Source organism: Pezoporus flaviventris, unplaced genomic scaffold, assembly GCF_033815535.1.
Source record: "Pezoporus flaviventris isolate CSIRO_AGI_PZ_B2104156 unplaced genomic scaffold, CSIRO_AGI_Pfla_v1 ptg000011l, whole genome shotgun sequence".
Classification (NCBI taxonomy): domain Eukaryota; kingdom Metazoa; phylum Chordata; class Aves; order Psittaciformes; family Psittacidae; genus Pezoporus; species Pezoporus flaviventris.
In genome coordinates this window covers 3,296,075-3,318,995 of record NW_026892559.1, presented here as the reverse complement: position 1 = coordinate 3,318,995, position 22,921 = coordinate 3,296,075, and the positions used below count along the sequence as shown (strand labels likewise).

Sequence of the window (22,921 nt, the reverse complement as noted above, 5' to 3'; positions counted from 1 at the left end):
ATATAGGAAAGGAATCCAGTATGTTACTGGGATTTAGTCTGTTTTTAATCTATGATTGACATGTTGGAATTACAGACTTCTAATGCATATATGTATCATCTTAAAACACTCCAGCGGTTACAGGCTGCTCCCACCTATGTGAATATGCTGCTGCTTGTGTTTGTGTCTGCCAGAGCTTCTTCCAGAGGATGCAGAGACCATCTGCCGGTCTGCCTGTCTCCATGCCTTGTCTGAGGGACTGTTGAAGGTTAACGGAGCGAGGCTGGCACTTGGTGGAACGGAGCCAGGAGGAGCTTGCAGCTCCCTCGTGGAGCAGAAAGATGGGCTGTGCGAGCTGTGGTGCCTGGCACTGCTTGAAGCTCAAGGAGTGCAGGGTGTTCAGTAGCATCAATAGAGACCCATCACTGCTGGGCAGGCATGCTGCAGCCTTGCTGCAGCAGTAGGGTTTGGTTAGTGGAAACGTTCTCAGGAGGTTCTGGTCAAAACAGTTTTTATCAGAGGGAACCACAGCACAGGGTTATCTGCTCTGTGTCTGACCTATAGTTGTGAAGGGGGTGAGTATGATTATGTACCCTGGAAAAGACAGTGAAGAAAACATCCCTGATCCAGCTCTCCCTTAAGATACATCAGGAAGATGCTGTCAGGCAGGTCTGGGGGACGCTGAGCAGCCAGCTTGGTCATTACAAACCCAAGACAATGCTTCATTTCCTTTTTCCCTACATAGTAGTTTTTCTTGTGATTTACACCACAGCTTATTTTGGGCACTGAAGGGGGAGGCTGCGGAAGCCATTCAGACAGAATTTGGTTTTCCCTTGTTAAAGCTCTGGGGCCATGGGGCAATAGGGCAATAGAATGTAACAGTGCAATAGAGGAAAGGGAGTGCTAAGTGTGAGGTCTGACTGGAGAAGGAATACACATCCCATTAAAAATGAATAAATGCAGAAAGGGCACTCTTGCTGACTTGGCGCTGGAGCAGTAAGCTCAACACCAGTGTGACGGATTGGTCTTTCAGAGGTAGCCATTGCCCACCTTTGCCTAAAAAACACAGTGTGCAGCAAAATGAAGTTTAATAGCATGCTTCCCCCTGCCCTTGTCAGACCATCACACTGAGCGTGCAAGCCAGATCCTGGGACAATCCATCTCCTCCATGTCGTGGGTTCCTGAGATTGTATCGCGCTCTTCCTCTACTTCTTCAGGGCTTCCTGTGAAGTGCTGCTGGCAACTCCAAGTATCCCCATCTTCAAAGCCCTTCCTGGCACGGAGCCTACCCTGGGAGTCACCTACACCCCACCCGTACTCTGCTGCCTTATGTTTCCATGTCCTCTGCTGGTGTGCCTTGTGTCTCTAGGGCTGCTTGCTCCTGGAGTAGCCTTATGGATGAGCCCGAAGAAGATCCAGAAATGAGGTTGCCTGGTGCTTTTGTTCTTTAGCTGAAGTTAAGCTTGAATTCAGTCCCAACTGTTTTCAGTTCCCTCTTGGAATCCTCAGGGACTGTGTGGAAAAATACAGGCTGCAACTTTTGTTCAGGGCTTTTATCTGAGCCTTCCCTGAGCTGGGAAGAGCAGTGGAGCGAATACCTCTGCCCAGCCTCCTGCCCTAACTTGGAAGCAGGAATTACCCTGGGATTCCCCCTTCCTGGGGGACCGCTCCATCCCCTTCCCTCCCATGTTTCTCCCCTCTAACTCTAGCACTCCTTTCCCAGCCCTTCCCTCCTCTCAGGGGAGAGCCCGCAGAGCTCCTCCCTTCCCGGTGGATGGGGGCAGGCACCGGGAACAGGAGTGGGCACCGGCCGCCACGTGCCCCAGGACTCCAGATCCCGCCCCCATCGACAAGCCCCGCCCACCCGGTCAAGTACCGCCCACCGGCCCCGCCCCTGTGCTCCCGGTGGCGGCGGCGGCGGCAGTGGTAGCGGCCGCCCCCATGTCGGGCCCGCGGGGCGCCCTGCAAGCTTGGTGCCGCCGGCAGTGCGAGGGGTACCGCGGCGTGGACATCCGCGACCTCAGCTCCTCCTTCCGCGACGGCCTGGCCTTCTGCGCCATCCTGCACCGGCACCGGCCCGACCTCCTGTGAGTGTGCAGCGGCCGCGGTGCAGGCCGCGCCGCACCGGCCTGGCCACGGACGTGGTGCCGCGGGGCCCGGCTCCGGCCCGCGGTCTTTGGTGGCTGGAGGAGAGGTGGGGCTGGAGGAGCTGGGTCGGGGCTCCCTGGGCAGGGAGCTGGGGAGGCGGAGGCGCCGGTGGAAGTGGCTCCAGGCTATCTGGCAGGGAGGGACTGAGGCTCCATGTGCATGGATGTGGGGGGTCAGGGGCAGGGAGCGCAGCAGGTCTCCGTTGCTTCCCGAAGTCAGTTGGTACCGGGATGAAGCGTGCTGTGCTTCTGAGAGCGACTCGCTGACCTGGTCTCACAGACCCGTCAAGGTCAGGGTTAGCAGAGTCGTGTAGCTTAAGGCTGGGGAGAGTGCGGAGGTGGGCTAGGTCCATGCACCCAGCTGGGAGCGGTGCCTGCAGCTGAGTGCCCCTGTGAGAGGTGGGCATTCCCACTTCCCAAGGACCAGAGGCTTGCCTGGCGTAGGGATATTCCCAGCTGCCTTAGGCAGTCACTCTGAAACATGCAGAGCCCTGGACCAGGTTGCTTCTTGCATTCCCTTCCAGCTTGTTTTCTGTGGGTACCGCAGTGAAAGCTGGAGGTAGCAAATGCCAGCAGGGATATCGAGCCTTGCTAGCCTCCCCCAGCAAATGGCTCCGAGTTGAGTTTCCTCCATCAGTCCCCCTTTCGAAGGGTGGCTCTGAGGGGGAATGTGAGTTTCAGGAGGCAGCTGGTGCGTTTGGGATTGCTTGAGGGCATGGTGTCAGGCTGGAGAAACTGGCTGAGCTGCTGGAAGGAATCTACCCCGACCTGCTGCCATAACCGTGCCTGGCCCAGCGCTGCTGGGGACCCGCCTCCTGTCTGCTCCAGTCTTTGGTAGCCCTTGCAATGCAGGTAGGCATTGCTCCACTTTGCCTTGCCTCCAGCGTGCACGCACTCCTCACCTGTCAGCAAAGGCTGGGAGTGTGTCCCCTGTCACGTCCTGCTCCAGGACTGCTGGCTCTTCCTCTGAGGTTGCCCGAACTGACCAAATCCTTCTCTCTGAGTTGACCCCGGGGATGGCCTTTTGTCACAGCAGCAACCTCTCACAGGCAGAGGGTTGACAGTGACTCTGCTGAGGAGCTGCAGTGTCTGTGAGAGGGTGAAACCAGCCTGTCTTCTTACAAGCAGAAACTGAACAGGTAGGCTAGGAACCAAACTGCTGTGTTACAGGTGGCTGCCACAAAACCCTCAGTGAGGCATTCAGGAACCACCAAGAGCTGAACTGTATGATGGCTTTGCATCACTCTGGATCTTGAGGGAGCTGCATGCCCTTGTGTCCCAGCAGCTCCTGGGTTGGGGCTTGCTTTGACCAGCTGTTGGAGGGGAAGAGGCAAATTAAGGACAGGAGCACTTACAATTACTGTGTTTCTGAATTTCCTTAATGTAAGTGGCACAGTAACTGGGAAGTGAAAAGCTTTTCAGCGAAAGCTTACAATAAACACCACTAAAACCACCTGATGCTTTCACATTAATCATATTTACCATCCCATTAGGCAGCAGCCACTGCTCTTAAGTTGTCAGTGGGCTTTAATCTGCTCCTGGCACATGTCCTAACTGATGTCCTGACTTCACAGGTCCTCTGTTACATTGTAGAGACAAAGCCCAGGACCTTACAAGGACATGGCACGCTGTCGAGGAATTTTCAGAGGGTGAGCAGGAGAGCAGCATCATTTCATCTGATTCCAGCTTCTTCAGCCTGTCCCAATTTGGAAGTGGGTAGATCAGATCAGAGGCAGTAAATCTGGCTGCAGAGGAAAAGTGATTGCCCTTCTTTTCTTCTAAAGTGCTTTCAGTCAGCCCAGTAATAGCACTTGGCAGGGGTCTGTGAGTGCACTTCTGACCTGTGTGGTCTTCCTCTGGCCCATGTGAGGTGGCCATGCTGCTCCCCAAAGCAGCTGAGTACAGAACTTCAGCCTTCCTGCTTCCTGCTGGCTTTCCCTTGGGTTGCAGAGGGGAGCAGCTTATATCCACACAGGAGCTGAGCTGGAGCTCTTTCCTCTACCTGTGTGGCACCATTGCTCTGGCACCCTGATCCTCCAGGCTTTCTTTTGCTGCTGTGGTGGCTGTTGGTGTGTCCCGGTTGTCTGACCCTGTCCAGGTGCCCCCGTTTGGCTGTGCTGGTATGTGACACACTGGGGAAGAGGCTGTTGTGGAAGGCTATGTGGGTAAGTGAGGCTGAGGACAATTTTCTGTGTGACCCTTGATTTGAATACAGTCATCTTGGGGTAAAGCATCTGGTATCAGAGGGATGCTCTCCTGGTGAGCTTCAGAGCAGCTCCTGCAGAGCTCTTGGAAACACTAGGGCATTTGGGAATTCTTTGAAAGAAGTAGACTGGATGTGCTCAGTGTCTACTGAATCCAGCTAAAGATGTCTTGAACTGACCACCATGGATGAGGTGTGTTCCCTGTGTGTTGAACCATGAAGCTGAAAGTCGAGCTCTGCTCCTGTACACACCTCACTTGAATTCACTGTGTCACTGTTCTAATCAGGGAAATGGGAAACCTGGATTTATCCTCTGGCTGCACTGCTGGCTGTGTGATCTCAAGGCGAGACATTTAATCTCTTCTTTTTCCCTTGTCAGTTGAGCTGGGAGCATCCAGGCCAACCTGATAGTGGACTGTGGGGATTAATGTTTGTTTGCTCAGTGCTCCAGAAATCTGAAGCATTAAATGAGTGTTTACAAGGCATTTACTGCAGCTTAGTGAGGCAGAAATCATCTTTCAGCGTCCCAAGCAGCGCCGCCTCCCCAAAGCTCAGGGAATGTTCTTGGCATTCAGGGGTGAGAGTCTGAGAGAACATGGCATGTGCCTTTCAAGTGCTGAAAGAGATGCAGACTTGAGGAAAAGATATGAGAGCTGTGGGTTCGGTTACAGGCTGGATCACAAATCTCATTTGTTCCTTCCCAAGTACTGCCTGCGTTTCCCTGCAAGAGCTGGAAAGCTGAAGGTCCTATTATGCAGCACTGCCGTTATTATTTATATTTGAGGAATCCAGGAATTAGCTCTGGTTTTAGCTGTACCCTTCCCCCTTCCCTGGGTCTGCTGTGCTCACTGGCAGCTGCCCGAAACCCCAGAGTGCTTAGTGGCTCTGCATGTATCTAATTAGGTAAAAGCTTGGGATGTTATTTGCGTGGAAATATTACTCCAGGATATGCTACGATGCTGGGCTTTGCTGAGTCAAGACAGTTGTTTAACTGGGACAGCCAGATTCTTGTCTATTCTTACATCTAATCCCTTGGACTGGTATGTTGTCAGGAGAGGAGCGTGAGCGGGGCTGGATGAAAGGCTGCTGAGATCAGGGCAAGGAAATAATGTGATACATCCACATGTGGAGGGGAGGGGTACATCTGGAGTGACTTTCCCCCCTGCCTGAGAAGCCATGCTCCTTGCATGTCAGTACAGGGGGCATACCCAGAGCCGCAGGGATGTCACGCAACAGAGCACCATGAGGGAGTGTTCATATCAGGAGTGGTGGAGATCAGTGCAGTCCTGCTTGGCTTGTTTGGAGCGGGAGCTGGGAAATGCAGCAGAGAGGAACTGAATACGCTGTGATGCCTCAGGGCTTATACTGATGGACTTCAGCGTCTTGGGTAAAAGCTGAGAGCCTGCAATCCTACGTTAGTGGAAAACTTTATTCCCTTGCTGCTTGGTAGCCCCCCCTCCATTACCTTTTGAGCTTCACGTCCTCTCTGCTGGCATCTGCTTTCCCAGGCAGAATTGCTTTGGTTTACTAAAACAGCTTTAGTTTGCTGGGCAGAGTGAAACGGACATGATGTTTCATCTGTCAAAAAATACTCTCTCAGCCCAGGCCACCAAGGAGTATTCAAGCTTCCAGCTGTATCACTCCCATGTGCTGAAAATGAGGGTATTCCAAATGAAGGTCATGAATGTTTAGAAGGCAGTTGATATATAACTTAGCTGTCATCGCTTCTCCTGTGTTCCCAACCTGGTATTTTCTTTAAAAGGTAAAAAAAAACAACCCACAACCAAACCAACAGCATACAAAAAAATGCAGCAAGGTTAAAGGAGTTCTCTAGGGAATAAAAAATGACTTAGGGAAAAAACCTCTCCCAGTGGAAACTAGTCATAAATATAAAGAAGGCAGTAGTTTTAACATCAAAGCAAAGGCTGCAGCTTGAAGCCTTTTCTCACCAGTGTGTAGAGAGGAAAAAGTTGTGGTATGTTGAAGAGGCTGTGTTCTGTGCATGCATTTGCATGAGCTGTCAGAAGGGCGCTTGACACAGAGTTGAACATCCAGCCCATCTTCTGCCTGTCCACTGCATCTGCTCCCGCAGCAGCAAGCGGCTGCAGTTTCATCTGTCTGGGAGGAAACTGCGCCAGCAGCCTCTTTGAACGGAGGAAGTGTAGTTTTATGGTGGTGCAGGCAGCTGGGAAATCTTCCTGAGCTCATCCTGGGCTTCCTCTGCAGTGCTGGGAAAGGCACATGAGGGGCTTCAAGAAGAGGCTGATTGCCCTGCAGTGCGGAGCCGGGGCGCGCTGAATTGCTGTTACAGGAAAAGGCAGTAAAATCCAAAGGGGGATGGAGCAAGAGAGGCTCCCGCAGCCCTTCCCTGCGAGTACATGGATGAAGATTCATTGTCTCACGCAGTTCCTGCTCACCACAGTTGGGGTGAGGGATACATTCCCCACCTTGAATCTGAATCGTCCCTCTGCATCAGTCTGTCTTTTGCATGTCTCTCTGGGCCATTGGGGTGGCTTTGCCTGACCCAAAACCTCTTAGGGCTATGTCCTCCTCTGTGCATCCAGTTTGCAGTCACACCAAGCTGCTGCATGAGGAGGTTTTTTTGGTAACAAAGCTGAGATCCTTGGCAGGAAGGGGCTGTAATCAGTTTAGCATGATGCTGTTTTCACACATTATACCCACGCACACATGCAGAAGGCATAACTAACTCCTTCCTGTATTTCTCCCCCTCTGTTGAAAACCTGCAGATTGCTTTAACCTGCTTCCCTTTGCTCCTCTGATGAAGGCAGCTGATCAATCTCCGTGGCCAGGCTGATATGATCCCCTGAAGACATCCAGGGGCTGAAGTGATGCCACAACGTGCCCGGGTTGGGAACTTCTGGGGCTCCTCTCTGTGGAACCCCAAGCTGCCTTGCTGAAAAGGCTGTGGCCACAGGCAGTTTGCCATGTACTAAGAGTGTTGGGGAGCAAGCGAGGACAGAGCACAGCTGAAGACCTCTTGTGTCACCCCAAATCCTGGGCTGACCTCAAACCCCCTAAGGTAGTGCAGGGAGGTTTATCTAAGGAGCCTTGTAGGAGGGAGAGATCTAGCACAGGCAACTCTTTGTCTTGAGGTGGGGGAATCTGCTTCCCCATCCTTCTCCTGCTGTTGTGCCTGAGGCCTTGGAGGGGCAAGTTTGGGGTGATGCCGTGCACCCTTCACTGCAGCGGTGCCTGGTGCTCATCGGAATGTGGCCCTGGTATTTCTGCAGCTTTAATCGCAAGTGGGTAAAGAGAGACCAGAATGACATTTTAATTTCCTGGTCACCACCCATTTGGGACTTGCTTTCTGTTTTTTAATTGCAATTTCCCTTTGGTTTCTTTATCCCTTTACAACCCAAAGATGTGCTTTGCCAGGGTTTTGTTTATCTAGGGTCTTACATGTTGAGTTGTAAGGTTGGCTGTCCAGAGAACCTGTGTGTGGTTGGCATTGGAGCCCTTTTCCTCTGCATCTCATGTGACTTTTTTGTGCTTTCTCATTTCAGAGACTTCGATTCTCTCTCCAAGGATGATGTCTATGAGAATAACCGCTTGGTAAGTCCCTGTTATGCAGTTCATGGAAGGAGGAAGGGACATGAGAATGACTTGATGGAGGTCATGGAGTGTGGGAGGACTTTGTGACAGTGGTGAGGGTGTAAGGAAAAAAAATCTGTATGTGAAGTAACAGGCAAGAGCTTCTGTGGAAACACAAGGGAATGTGAAACATCAGCTTCCAGCCTGTACTGCAGAGAAGATAAGACGGTTATCCTGATAGTTGCCAAGACAACACCTCAGGTGAAGCTTAAATGGTGCAACATCTTCTTGACATCAGCTGTTCCAGACTTGCAGGCAATGGAAGCAGGAAGTTAGTTTTACTCCAGGTGTAAACAGAGGGGAAGGTCATGCTGGACCTATGCTGGTCTGCAATGTTCCCCTCCTGGTTGGGACAGCTAGAGCCAAGAGCACAAGCAGGCAGTGGGGAATGGGGAGATGCCCAGCTCCGAGGGCTAGCGGTAGCCTTGTTTGGTTGTTGTTGTTTTTTGCTGAAAAATCTGATTGCTGCAGGCTCCATCTGATAGTCCATGGAGAGACTTGGGCCATCACCTTCCCAAGAGGAATTGAGCTAGGTCATCTGAGGTTTTAGGATTAGGACTCTCCAGTTGTGTCTTGGCCGTGGCCTTTCCTAGACCAGTTGGCCCCTCTCAGCCATTAGCAGCAATCTTTTCCCATTCAGGAGCCACACAATGGGTTTCTTGTCCTGTTAGTAACCCCTAAGCTGGGGTCTCTCCTTGCTGCTTGCATTCTCATGTTCAGCAAGGCTTTTAGTCCAGAGAACCAGCTTAAAGCCAGACTGAGCATAGCTGGCTGTCCATAGGGGACATTTTGTATCCCCAGTTCACGCAAATACCCATTTTCATTTATTTCTGTTTCTTTTCTTTAGATCCCAAACCCTGCATAGCACCCTGTGCCCCAGAGACCAGGCACCTTCAGTCTTTATGCACACGCTGCACCTGGTACCTCACAATTCAGTGCCCACACCTCTCTCATCCCCTCCTGCCTTGCTTTCTCTTCAATCCCTGCCATAGTCTCACATATCCTCCTCCTTGGACATCAGTGTGGATATACTGCCCTTGGCACAACAGCAGGATGGCCAGCATACAGCCAGTTATCCATGCACCGCTAAGCGGAGAGCTCTCAAACAGCTATTTTCCTCCTTCACACCTTCCTTTCAAGTACCCATGTATGCACTTGTAGGAGCTGTGTGCTTCTTATCACAATGTCCTTGTCATTTCTACTTGCTGAGACATAGAAAATTCCTGAAGTAGCCCTTCAAGCTGGGCAAGCAGCAGGCTGCTGGCTGTTGAGCCGGAGTGGCTGTGTTAACTGTGAGAGGGAAAGGGAAAGATGTAGCACCCCAGAGCATGAAAGGATGGGCAGAGTCAGTGCTTTTGTGGGGTGAGCATTTGAATGGCTGGGGACACTCCTCAGTAGAGCTGGTGTTTGGCTGTGTCACTGCAAGTATCTGCCAGCCCTTCATAGTGCCAGCCAAGGCTCTGCTGGGGTCTTTCATGAGGGCACTGGTGGCATGCCACTTTCATGGGTTGAAGAAATACTGGTTTGGCATTTTTTCCAGTGAAAACTGAGACTTCCTGAAATTTACCCTCCCTGTCTCAATGCAGCAGCCAAATGCCAGGACCCTTCAGGTGGGCATTGCAGGGGCACAGGCAGCTGAAATGCCTTGCAAGAAAGGGCAGCTGCAGCAGCTTACTCCCTTGCTTCTGTTGCCCCCTTTCCAATCAAGCAGCATGTCTGGGATTCTTGGTCCCTGAGGGATGTCATAGACTTATTACTTAACCTTCCTAGGGCCCTTACAATTTGATTTCTCTGTTATTTTTCAGAGAGCATCAGTTTTTCTCTCCTTAATGCCTCTCTCTGCTGCTTCTGCAGGCCTTTGAATTGGCAGAGCGGGAGCTGGGCATCCCAGCCCTGCTAGATCCCAATGACATGGTCTCCATGAAAGTCCCTGACTGCCTCAGCATCATGACTTACGTGTCTCAGTATTACAACCATTTCAACAACCCCAGCCAAGGTGAGTGTCCTCCTACCCCTCTGGCTTCCAGTTTGCCCCTGCTTGAGTACAGGAAACCTAGTATTACATTGTGCTTCCTCCTTGCTATGGCAAATGGGAGCTGTGTGTGTTTGTGAGTTTGAGAGTACCTGCCTCTCGTGGATCTTGCTGGTGCCAGTGAGGAAAGCCCAGAACAGGGAGTAGAGTGGGGTGAGATTTCACAAGAGCTGGGGAGTGATTTAACAGCTCAGGCTGTGGAAGGAGGAATGCCTGGTTAATCCACCCCCTGCAATCCACTGGGTTGGGTCACTGCCTGTGATGCTCATCAGACCCCTTTGTGATCTGCCTTAACCCATTAAAATGAGAGAAGGCTTGATAGGCAACCCGCCTACTGCAGCCAAATTTTATCACATCTGTAAGTGTGAAAGGACCAGAGGACAGAGGGAGGGGAACCAGGGTTGAGTGTGTCAGATTAGCTGATCTGCTCTTGCAACTGCAAACTGATTTAAGTCTTGCTCTCAGACACCTCTTCCAGGGCAACCCTCCTGGGTGGAGATGAGGGCTTCAGGTCTCCTCTGCTCTGCTTTTGAGCCACAGCATCAGATAAATCTCTTCCATGCATATGTACTTCTTCAGGGATGCTGGCCTCCAGCCAAGGCCGGGGGGGGACTGGTGTGTGAGTGCCAGCCCTGATGGGCAGGAGATGCTTGCAGCCGTGCTGACAGCCTGGAAGCCCTGGGGCCCATTGAGTCACAACAACACAGCAGCAGCTACCCGAGATGCTCTGGGCTTTAAGCGTTGCTTAGGGAGTTGGTTATGAGGAAGCCAAGCAGCATTTGATGTAAATAAAATCGCAGTGAGAGGCTGGTATCCCTGGTCCACAGAAGGGGATCTACAGCAGGGCCAGCCTCTCTGGCAGCCTCACAGCTGACCCATTATTAGATTGTGTTTGTCTCTTCCACCTAGAATAGGCTCTGAAGTGCTGGGAGTGGCAAGTCCTGTCCTATGTCACAAGGCTCGATGATATTTTTCTTTCCCCCTCCCCTTCCCTGCCATGGGCGGTGTGAGTCACTGCTCCTCTCCGTGCCTGATCCTCCTTTGCCTTCTGCCTCCAGCCAGCGTTCCTCCGCCTATGAAGCGCCCAGCTGCTGACTCCTCTCCTCCTCTGCTGTCCCACAAGAAGTCCGTGGCTGCAGTTGAGAGTCCCCCAGCACCACAGGTACCTAATTTCTTGATTCAAAACCAGCCTGAGGCAGTGGTGCTCCCTGCTGTGCGGATGAGGAGATGAGAGCCTGTCGCAGTGGGATCGATCTTTGTAGGGGCTGTGTATTTGGGGTGGGAGGGGTGTTTGGGTTTTTGGTTCCTTGAAGGACCCAGCTGAGAGAGTGATTTCTCTCTAGAAATCAATGGACTGAAATCCATGGCAGTCAAAAGGTTGGGCAGATTGGTGCCAGATTGCCTTGAGCCACTCCGGGGCACAAGTACCCTTCTTCCTATGGGTTGATGATGCTGTAGATGAGTAAAGAGCAGGAATTTGGGATTAGAAGAGCAGAAAAGATGGCTTTTTCTTTCTTGGCCCTTTATTTCAGGTTTTAGCAGGTGTCTGGGATGGCACATTTTCCGAAAAGAAGGGCTTCCTCTTGCACGTTCCTGCTGCCACCTGGGGCTTAGATTGGTCCCTTCCGCAGTCCTTTAGCCCTAGATAGGGGCAAGGCACTTTTTGGAGTGGCCTCCTCTAATTTGGGAAGAGGCAGCCTGCGTGTGCCTGGATTTGGGGGCAGCTGTTCTTTGCGTTGTCAGACCCTGAGGTCAGACCCTGAACTGTGCCACAAACACACAGCAATGGCCTTGTATAGGAACAGCTGTTCTGGTGGAGTAGTGGGCTGGGGAGCAGCTTGTGGCTCCCATCCTGATCTCCCCGTGCATTGTGTGTCTCAGGACGATGGTCCCTTGGACCCGCTGGAACGGTCCCAGCGCACCACACTCAGCAGTACCTGCGCAGCCTGCCAGCAGCACGTCCATCTGGTCCAGCGCTACCTGGCTGAGGGCAAGCTCTACCACCGCCAGTGCTTTAGGTATGTTGTGACCAGGCCTGGAGGGGTTGGACACTCTCCTCAGCACACTGGGGGTCTGTGGCCACCCTGTCTTTTTGTTTGTCTGTGTCCTTGGGTAACATGGAGCATCAAAAACAGTGCATGAGAGTACTAGAGTACCTCAGTGCATGAGGTACTAGAGAGGGTCTTTTTGCCTGCCAGCCCCCTGTCCCAGTGGTCTGAGTGGGCCCTTGTATCCAGCTATGTGCTGCTTGTCTCCCCTGCTCTCTTGCACTTTCCCACTTCAGTGACTTGAGATCCCAGCCCCTGGTGCTTCTCCCACTTTCATAAACCAGGATGCTCTGCCTCTTTACCACCTGCCTCCCACCACCACTTTCCAGTGAGGTCTAAGCTAGGGCCTCCTTCTACCTACACTCCATATCCTCAACTGGATAGACAGGCTCCCACGCTGCCTGGGGTGGTGCTGAGCACTCAGAGGAGCATCTGGGGAACTGCAGTTTGTTACCAAACTGAGGAATGAGGGATTGGGCGTCAGCAGCTCTGTGGTTACTCCCTAGGTGCAGGTCCTTACCTGTAGCACCCGTGAAGTCATTTCACTTTGCTTTCCCTGCTCTGATGATGAAGGGATGAGATCTCTTACGTGGGCCATGGGATGTGAATTGGTAAGTGGGCAGCTGGCATGTGAGGACAGAAATACTGAACTACGGGGAAGATACAGGAGGCCTCATTCACCTGCCTAAGCCATCCAGAGATGTGTCATAGAAACAATGTTGAAGGAGGGGAGCTGAGCTGGGCCCATCAAGCTTTCCATCTGCATCTGGGGCAAAAGCAGGAGCTTTGCAGGTGCAAATCACTCATGGTCAAGAATAGGAGAGGTGTCCCCTCTGCCTTGCACAGCTCATGGCCCTTCAGACTGAGCAGCAAGATCCTTGTGTTTTGCCTCTCTGTGCTTTTCTGATCTTCTTATTCCACACACACATCCCCACCCCTGCTCATTCATGGGTGCTGCTTGGTTGGAAATGTCCTGTGGCAGTGTTTTCTGTGGGTTGACAGAGATAAAAACAAGAACAAACCTCTTTCTGCCCTTGTCTGAACTTGCCACCTCTTCATTTCATCATACCCCTTTTCTCTACAGCTCCTGTGTCCTCACATTTCTGCTCTAGATGTCAAAGGAAATCCCTGTCAACTGGGCACCCTGAGCAGAATTCCTCACCAAAATTACCTGCTTGAAATGTAGCCACGTGCTGCAAACAGCAGGTATTCCGCCAAGAAGGAACAAGCTTGGTTTTCATGGGAGTGCTTGATCAGCCCCTTACCCTTGGCTCTCTTTTATGGATGTTATCCACCTTCATTCCCAGGTGGAAAAGGGCTGACTTGGTTGCCAGCACTGGGTATTACACTTGTGCCTGGAGGGTTTAATTCAGAAGGATTCAAAGGCTCAGCAGGGAAAGAGTGGATGATCCGAGGAGGTGTGGCAGACAGTGAAGGACAGGAAGCTATTTAGCCTGGTTTCAACAGGCAAGGCAGAGTGTAAGAACAGCCCTACTGCATTATTTCCTTATCCTTCCAGCCAAATGCTGTAACCGTGGTAGGGTCCATGGTCAGCATGGTGAATGTGAGACCAAGCCAGGACCCTTGCCCACCACAAGGCAGCCCCGTAGCCAGCCTGTGTTGGTTCTGAGCCAGCTGCTCCATAATTCCAGTTGATACTCCCTGTTTCACGAATGATTAATCCCTGTCCCCCTTATGGGCCACATGTGATCTTGTAGTTCTGTCTCCAAGTTCAGCACCAACTGCTGCCCTTCCACATCTATTCGGTCCTTCCTGAGTTAAAGGAGGAACCCAAATGCGCACAATATTTGAGTTGAGAACTCCCCATGGGTTCATACAGTGTCATGGGGTCATTTCTCTGTTCCTCTCCTTTCCTGAATGACTTCCTCAAGACTGCACTAGGATTTAGTACTTCACAGCCCAGGAGCATTGCCTTCCCTGAGGAACAGGATGGTGCCTCCCATCTCATGGGGCTCTCTCTTCTCATTGCAGGTGTAAGGAGTGCTCCAGCACGCTGCTCCCTGGCTCATACAAGCCCGGGTCAGAGGCAGGGACTTTTGTTTGCACGCAGCATCGTGGTAAATTGGCCATGAGCGGGAAGGTGGAGAGGAGGCCCAGCCCAGACCGGCAGTCGCCAGAGCTAAGAACTGAAACTGGGGCTAGCAGTGCGGGTGAGGATGGCTTCCCCACAGGAGCAGAGGAGGGGAAGAGTGATGGTGACTCCCTGGAGAGCACGGCGGAGACCCATGTGCCTGCAGAGGGGCTAGCTAGCCCAGCGGAGCACAGCACACCAGGCAAAGCGGAGGCAGTGATGCCCCCTGCTCACGTCTCCCAAACTCCGCCCAGACCTCCCCTTCCCAGCAAGCCCACAGCGCTCCCCCAGGACAAAGCCAGCTCACTGGAAGGACGGCTCAGAGACACACGGCCCACCCCTGCCCCAAGGAGGAGCACCGATGCCTCAGCCCTCTCCCCTACCTCTCACCCTGTCCCTCGGCCCAGGTCCACTCTGCAGAGCGAGGGCAGCGAGTGTGTGCCTGGCATGGTGAATGGTAAGAGCACAGTGGTGGCAGGAGTTACCTTCACCTCTCTAACAGCTGAGGTGTGATGAGTTTCACTCCTCTGCAGCCTGACACCTTTTTGCCTCCACATGAATCTCAGGCTTAGACACCAGGCCTTTGATTGTCAGCCATCCCCATAGTGGGGAGAGCATGCTAGATTTCTTGGCTGCCTGCTCTTTTATGTTTGTCCAGGGGTGCTGCCAGTGTGGAGGGGAGGTGGCAGTCCTCGGGCAGTTTGCAGGTATGGGAACAGAGGGGCATGTCAATTCTCCAGGTGCAGTTCCTGGGATAGGTTGGAGAGAAAAAGGCAAAGGGGATGTTTGGGGTTAACTTGACTGACTGCACCGATGGTGGGAGAAGCACCAGGAGTTCTTCAGAGAGTGGGAATCTCCCGTGGGGAGATGTGTAAGAGGTGCTTCATTGATTTTTACCTCTTCATGTCCTTTTGGTGTTGTGACAGTCTGACCCTGTGTCTTTCTAGGTAGGGTACCTGAACCCAGCCCCCCTGTCCCAAAACCCCGAGGGAGACCCTGCTCCTCTGATCGGTACGTCCTTCTGTTCTCAGACGACATGCAAAAACCCTGTAGCAAGTTGGGGCTACAGGGACACCTCAGCTGTGGTCCCCTCTCCCACCTCTATCAGCCCCTGCTTTTATGAGGACGTAGGCTATGATCAGGTCCTTTCCCTGTCAGGCTGTCCGTGCTTGTGCATACCTCCCAGAGTTGCTGTCTCTTAGGGTTTGTAGAGAGTTTGGACCTTCAGAAAGATGTTTCTATGGCACATGCAGGCTGCCAAGGGCCTTCTTAAATGGTCCTGCTTGTGGGTGCTGAGAAGGGGGCACTTTTCTGCCCTTTGGAGGGTTTGTCACAGGAAAGGTCCGATGCAGGGATGTTGTGAGTGCCTGGCTGCAGCCTTTACACCTCCTGGTCTCTCACCCAGGAGCACACTGGTGCTGGCTTCTTCCTGCCTGCTCTTGGGACAGAGGTTGCGCAAGCACCCACATTTGCAACAGCCAAGGAGCTGGTGCACATGGCAAGTGATGACAGCTTTCCGGATGAGCAGTGATTCACTGAGCCATGGTGTGGGCTTGCTGTGGGCTGTGCCTACCCAGAGGAGCAGCAGTGCTTCTAGCCATGGGAGTTAGCAAAGAGAAGTCCATCCCTGGGATGCTCAGACGATAAGGTGACAAACAGCCTCTGAAATGTAGGAGGGGTGCATGACCACAGAGGGAAGGTGCCTGATCTCAACTCCCACTCCATCCACAGCCTGGGCAGCAGAATTGAGTGTAGGAACAATGTTGGGGAGAACAACTGTGCCCATAAAGCTCAGCCTCAGAGGCTGCTGTTTGGAAACCAAAACACCGGGCCCAGCAGACAAGTCAGGCAAACTGTACTTCCTTCAGGCCCATAGGCTACCCTGGAGAGAATGAGACCCTTTGTGTCTGGGGAAGACTAGAGCCAGCCTTGGACAAGAAAGCTGCTTCTGCATGGGAGACATCCTGCTCCAGCCATCATTTCCCCCGAGGGCTAAGTCCCTGTCCTGTGCCTCGCCATCCCAGCTTGCCTCTGCTTCTTGCCACCTTAATCTCTCTTTCTCTTCTGCCAGTGCTGGAGCTGCTGCGAGAGCCAAGGACCCACCATGGATGGCCTTGGTGCAGGCAGAGCCCAAGAAGAAGCCAGCTCCCCCTCCTCCCCCAGGCAGCAGCCATGAGACCCCGGGTAGGACTCCAGAGGAGGAGGATGGGGAGGAGGTGGGGAAAGCCAGGAGTGAGGAGAGCAGGCCTGATGCCATAGAGCCCAAACCGTACAACCCCTTTGAGGAGGATGATGAGGAAGAAGAGGAGAGCGCTGCCACCCAAAAGAGCATGCCTGAGCAGGAACAGAGCGAGGCTGCTGCCAGGCCTCTCCACCCCTGGTATGGCATCACTCCCACCAGCAGCCCAAAGATGAAAAAGCGGCCAGCTCCACGAGCTCCCAGTGCTTCCCCACTAGGTGAGCTTCCCCCTGCTCCCTTATGCCTCCTCCACAGCCCCCTGTGCAGTCTCTTGGAGACTCCTCCTTTCCCAGGCACCTCTGCATCACCCTGGCAGGTCAGGCTTTTATGCAGTGATGGTTGTGCTGGGACTTGTGTTAGCCGTGTGCTCTCTACCCACTGGAACACCTCATTTGCAGACAAGACCTTTGTGCTGGAACGTCCCTTCTGTCTTCTCTGAAGACAGGCATTGGTTCCCTTTGCACTCCAGTACATACCACCCTCCTCTCCTGCCTCCCCCCCTGTTCCGCCCTGAGCTCTCCCTTTGCTTTGCAGCCCATCACCCCATCTCCAGGCTGTCACATTCTGAGCCATCATCCTCCACCCCCTCTCCAGCCCTCAGCCTTGAAAGCATCAACTCCGAAAGTTCAGCCAAGGTGCTGGGTGACACCGATGAGGCCTTGGTGCCCAAAAGTTCCTCCGAGCCCACTGTCCACATGCCGACGGCCACCAAGACCTCTAGCACTGACACGCCGCTGGCCAGCGTCTCCTCCAGCGAGAGCCCTGCTGTCCCAGCCAGCGTCTCCCCCAACTCCTCCCTCTCCTTCTCCAGCGAGCTGGCCAGCATCAGCGGGGAGGTGCAGCCCGGCACCCTGCATGCCAGCAGGAGCGTCTCCACCAGCAGCTTAAAGACCAGCCCCAGCCGGCAGCCCCCAAAGCCCCCAGCCGGGGCTAGCCCTACACCCATCCTCTTGGCTTCAGATGGGGGTGTTGGAAGCCCTAAGACACCTGCCTCACCCAAGCCGCAGCTGAAGGTGAGATGGTGACCTTCCTCTCATCCAGGTCAGGGGGCTTTTCTTCCCCATCCATCACCCAGTGGGGATCATGAGTCCAGGCTTGCCCCTTTGGTAGGCTTGGTTTGTGATGCCCTGAAAGCAAGCCTCAGGCATGTGCTTGCTAAATGGTGGCTCTGCTCTTACTCTGCCTGCCTGATGTGCTAGAGAAGAGGCAGGATGTCATGTGTTCAGAGCAAATAGGAGGGGAACCATGAAGGAAAATAATTCAGCATGCTTGTTAGGGAGATGCTGGGGAACTGATGCCAAAGAGGAGCACAGCTGGTTTTTGCCCCATGGCTCGGCTGCTGGTGGAGTGCTGTGTTCCTCCTCTGGGAGGATGTGGGGCAGGACAAATCCGAGCTTCTGCCCTGTCCACTCAGTCCCAGCTGTTGGGAAGCTGTATCCCTTCCCTTTACTGGACCCTCACTTACCTCCTTTTGTCCCCCCCTCTCCAGTCATCCTGTAAGGAGAACCCCTTCAACCGAAAGCCATCGCCTGCTGCCTCCCCCTCTGCAAAGAAACCTCCTAAGGGATCCAAGCCAGCACGTCCTCCTGCACCAGGTCATGGCTTCCCACTGATCAAACGCAAGGTAAAAGGGTTCTTGGGAACCAGGGCGAGAAGGCCAGCTTTGTGCTATACCCCAGGGCCATAGCTGTGTACATGCACCCTGCTGATGCATGTATGGATAGGGTTGCAGCACGTGGCTGGGTAGGATGGTGTTGATGGCAACACCATGGTCTCCCTTTGATCCAGAGCGGGGTGGGGATCTCAAATCCATGCCTAGGTGGAATGTTCTCTTGTCCCCCTGCCCTTGTTAGTGTTGATCAGCCTTTGGGTTGCCACTGGAAACTGGATGTGGGTGATAATGGCAGTCTCTGCCTTATGGTTTGGCAGGTGCAGACAGATCAGTACATCCCTGAGGAAGACATCTATGGGCAGATGGATGCCATTGAGCAGCAGCTGGACCAGCTGGAGCACCGTGGGGTGGCCTTGGAGGAAAAACTTCGGAGTGCTGAGAATGGTATGTGGGATAGGGTGAGCTGTCTGTGGGTATGGCGCAGGATGGACCCTTGGACTGCCCTCTGTCCAGCCAAGGAGACAGAGCTGTGACTCCCTCCCTGCTGATGCTGGGTTTGGAAGAGCAGAAGGGGCTGTGCTGGGTGCAAGGAATGGTCACAGCCAGACCCTGGACATGGAGATGTCCCGAGGCTGGAGCAGTGGGAGAAGAGATAAGGTCTCTCAGGGGCTCAGGAAGAGGCTTGGGTCAGGTTTGCTCTAGTGCCCCTCCACTGGCTGGACAGAGCCCAGCCTGCTGCAGGGTGGTGGGATCCTGCAGGGCTGGGGATGGCTCTGAATTGTCCTTTTGCTTGGCAGACAGCCCAGAGGACAGCCTGCTTGTGGACTGGTTCAAGCTCATCCATGAGAAGCACATGCTAGTGCGCCACGAATCAGAGCTCATCTACATGTAAGTGTGTGGGGAGGTAGATGTTTTGGAGGGAACCCTGTCTCAGCCCTCCTGAAACTACTTCCAGGGGAGAGCCTGACACAGCCTCCTTACCTGGAGAAGGGAGGGGAGGAGTGCAAGCAGATAAATCTATCCAAACACTGTCAGAACTGACCCACTGCAAGTCACCAGAGCCCCTGCAGCATCTCTTCAAGGAAGGCCTTGAGCAGCCAGGGCTGGTCTTGCTGTTGCTTGACTCTCTGGCTATGTTGGAGAAGATCACCATCTTATTGGCTCTTTCCAAGCTCACCCTGTGCTCTGGGATGGTGTTCTGCCTCTCTGGAGCCTGGCAGCACTCCTTCCCTTGCAGCTTCAAGCAGCAGAATCTGGAGCAGCGGCAATCAGATGTGGAGTACGAACTGCGTTGCCTCCTCAACAAGCCAGGTAAAGCATCACTCTGGATGCAGTTAACCTCCATTTTACCCCTGGACATCATCTCCCCTGTCTATGTGGGCCTCAGGTGAAGAGTGACAGATCTGTAGGGATGCCAGTGCTATCAGCTGCCTCTAGAGCCGCTGTCCCATCTCATTGCATGTCCCAGGCTTGTGCAAGGACATGCTTCTTTCATCCCCATGGGATGGTGCCTGCAGTGCTCTCCCACATAACACTGCTAGCCCAACCGGCCCTGCAACATGGCAGGATAGCAGGGGACCATGCTAGGAGATCTCTGCCCCAAAGCTCTGAATTTCAGAGCTCCTTCAGCCATTTAATTGCCTGTTGTTCCTTGGGGTTTGGCTGCATAGAGAAGGACTGGACTGATGAGGACCGAGGGAGGGAGAAGGTGCTGATGCAGGAGCTGGTGACCATTATTGAGCAGAGGAATGCCATTGTGAACTGCCTGGATGAGGACCGCCAGAGGTGAGTGAGGACTGGGGTGGCTGAGGGAGGGGGAAAAACACAGCCTGTCTGATTCAGTGCCATGTGAGCAGCCTGTGGGGGTGTCCTGAGATGTCCCTATTGCTGATGTCTTTCCCAGGCTTCCCAGTCCTTGTCTGTTTGAATGCTTTGTATGAGAAAGACAGGGCAATATGTGCAGCACATCAGATTTATCCTGCTGTTAGCAAACGCTCACAAGACAGTGATGGATCTGCCCCTCCATGAGTTAGAAGTAGGAGGTTCTCTAGCCTCAAACAATAGAGCAGCTGTTTTCAGGGCTCAGTTGCTGACCTCTTTCCCATTCTTTCTTTCAGAGAAGAGGAGGAAGATAAAATGTTGGAAGCCATGATTAAAAGGAAAGGTAAGAAACATTGGATAAGATCTTTGGAGCGATGTTTTCACTGCTGACCCCAGCAAAGGGCAGCACAAGCCATTGATGAAACTGTGCAGGAAAGAATCTCTTTTGTGTAGACTCTGGAGCTGTTCCTGCAGGGCTGTTAAAATTTGGGGCACAGTTGTGCTGCGCACCCCTATTATCACAGAATGAAGTATGTATGCAGTGGAGGGCTTTCATTCATGGCTATCTTGCCCCTGTTGTTGTGCGTGTGTGTGTACAACCATCAGCACCCTGCAATAACAACCTCCCTTTGCAACCCCAGAATTTCACAAGGAGACAGAGACCGAGAGCAAGAAGAAGGGCAAATTCAAGCCCATGAAGGTGCTTAAGCTGCTGGGCAACAAGCATGACTCCAAGAGCAAGTCACCCAAGGAGAAAAGCTAGAGCAGGAGAACAGCAGCAGCAGGAGGGTTGTGCTGCCCGACTGCCCTGGCCTCCCTGCAGCTAGCTGGGATTCCTGCCAGGAAGGGGGCTTGTCTCCCTCCTCTCCCCTCGCCTCTCCCCGTGCTCCCTCCCCAGGCACTGGAGCTGCTGGCCCGGAGAGATGCCAGTCCTTTGCCTGGAGTGAGGGACTCTGACCAAAGCACTCCCTTTCCCAAGGCTGTGGAGGAGCATGACCATTCCCGCTCTGTGAAGCCTTGCTAAGGAGGCGAGGAGAAAACGTATTTGCTTTTCGGATACGTTACCCCATTGCGTGTTCTTGTCATTAACTGAGAAGCAAGCCAAGGAGTTTCGTGTTTGTGGGAAAACTTGCACTAACTGCTCCCTCCCCTGTCCCTTCTCCCGCTCTAACTGTGACAGTTCCATGTGCCTCCGACCTCAGCCAGGAAAGGACTGGGCCTGCCTGTCCCTCCCTGCCTGCCTGCCTGCTTTTGTCCCCTTTCTGTCCTGTTTTTAACTTCGGGAGAAAACTCTGGCATTAGAGCCAGGATTCTTTGGGTTTTACTGACCTAAACTTAACTGTTAGGAAAACAGTCCCACATCACAAGGCTCTAGAGCCACAGCCAAAACCATAACTGGTGCCCTATTTATTTTGAGCTGTCCCCTCCCTTGAGCTCCAGAGCTGGGTGAGCTCCGTTACTGGGCTGAGAGGACCCAAGGGGATGGTGTACAGCTGCTAGGACATAGCTCACGCGCCCTACTCAGGACATCTTACCCCACACTGCTGCTAAACACTGCTGCCGTTGCTGCCGTTGGATGGAGGGAGGGAGGAACATTGCTTTTCCAGGCAGGGGCAGAAAAGCTCAAGACAGTGCCAGCAAGGGGCACTAAGCTGGTGCTCCTGCCCACCAGTGTCACCCTTGAGAGAGGGGAGAGAGGCACAGTCACAACTGACCTTTACCCAGCTTCATCTGTGTATGCTTTAAAAGTGTCCAGGGGTGGGCTGGTTGTTTTTTACACCTCCTTTACTAGATGAATTCAAACCCACCTGAAAACTTTTTAAACCCCTTATTTTATTTGTTGTGTGTGTGTGTGTACATTGGAGGAGGGAATGGGGGGCAGTGTTCTTCCAGCCATCCCTTCCTCCTTCCATTTTTGTTTCCCACCTTCTCCAAGGCGAGGAGTTATTTATTGAATTGTCAGATCAGTCTGAACTTGAGTTTCATGGGTGCTTGGTTGGTCAAGTGGTTCATCATGCCTTCTCATTTGCAAACCAGACATAACAAGCCCCAAGCAATCTGCTGCAGTCCCTTTTCAAAACCCAACAGGCTTCAGCCAAAATGCTCTCAGAGCAGAGCAGTGCCTTGCAAGGTGGCTGCCATAGCATTCTGGAAAGGGATCCCTCCCTGAGGAGGGATCCAGCCCCTCCTCTGTGCCAGCATAGCCCCCATGGGTGGGAGGTGGCAAGCTCAGCCCTGCACTGGTGATGCCATCCCACTCTTGCCATACCCCAGCAGGCTGATGAGGAACAGTGGGAGGGGAGATCCCAAAGCACAATTCTTCTCTAAGGAGAAACAAACCCACTTTAGAGCCTGCTGTCAGGTCACTGTTGCCAAAGGCCATCGGGATCGCTGCAGCCTGACACCCCTTGGCCCTGCGCCCAGTCAGGGGATTGATTTGGGAATTATACTGTACTAACTCCGTGACTTCCATTCACCTGAACAGAAATAAAAGAAACATTGGATTGAAAAACTGGTTGCAGCTTAGGTTTCTGATTCCTTTGTGCACTTGTGCTATCCCGGGGACAGAGTGTGCTGCCTGGCTTTGGGAAATGGCTGACGAGTATTGCTAAGAGGCAGAGGATGGGATCTTAAAGAAATTGGAAGGTGGATTTTATGCTGGGATTTACACAGGAATAGCAGGGCAATCATGGTCAGCCTGCCAGAGGGCAGAGGCGGGCTATGTATGAGGTGAGCAAACAGCCATTTCCAGGCTCTGTGGGAAGTGGGTGACTGTTCTGCATGGTGCGCTCTCAGGAACAAAAACCCACAGCAAGCCTGCAGCAGCAAAGAACAGCAGGCATGGACTGAAGGCCCCTCTCCCTTCTCATCTTTGTTCCAGATCAGCTGCCAGTGAGAAGTTCGGTAATGCACACAATCACACTGACCTGCAGCAATGGTAGAGGATAGTGCTTGCACAGAGCCACGCAGCTGCATCTTTCTTCCCTGGAGCCATTCCCAGTCGTGGGGACAGGAGCAGGTCATAATGTGGGTGGCAATATGTGTGTTAGCATTGTGCTGTTGCAAGAAACCTCCACCTCTGGGTGGATGGAAAGGAGTGACTTACTATCAGTGGATTGCCATGTTCTGAGGCATT

The 22,921-nt window shown here is 53.1% G+C and overlaps 1 protein-coding gene across 3 annotated transcripts; it reads left to right on the top strand.

Moving 5' to 3' along the window:
- The first annotated feature begins 1,867 nt into the window (after positions 1–1,867).
- Positions 1,868–22,297, top strand: MICALL1 (MICAL like 1). 3 transcript variants are annotated; one of them, XM_061450826.1, is made up of 16 exons: positions 1,868–2,066; positions 7,854–7,902; positions 9,796–9,937; positions 11,032–11,135; positions 11,855–11,991; positions 14,014–14,570; positions 15,061–15,124; positions 16,185–16,570; positions 16,947–17,365; positions 17,842–17,976; positions 18,282–18,408; positions 18,762–18,852; positions 19,202–19,275; positions 19,635–19,749; positions 20,082–20,128; positions 20,427–22,297. In XM_061450826.1, the coding sequence occupies exons 1-16, from the start codon at positions 1,921–1,923 to the stop codon at positions 20,546–20,548; spliced, it is 2,715 nt and encodes a 904-aa protein (XP_061306810.1). In that variant the 5' UTR covers positions 1,868–1,920; the 3' UTR covers positions 20,549–22,297. The 3 variants fall into 3 exon arrangements, with proteins under 3 accessions (XP_061306810.1, XP_061306808.1, XP_061306811.1); XM_061450824.1 differs by having other exon boundaries at positions 16,887–17,365; XM_061450827.1 differs by lacking the exons at positions 14,014–14,570; positions 15,061–15,124 and having other exon boundaries at positions 16,887–17,365.
- The last annotated feature ends 624 nt before the right edge of the window (positions 22,298–22,921 follow it).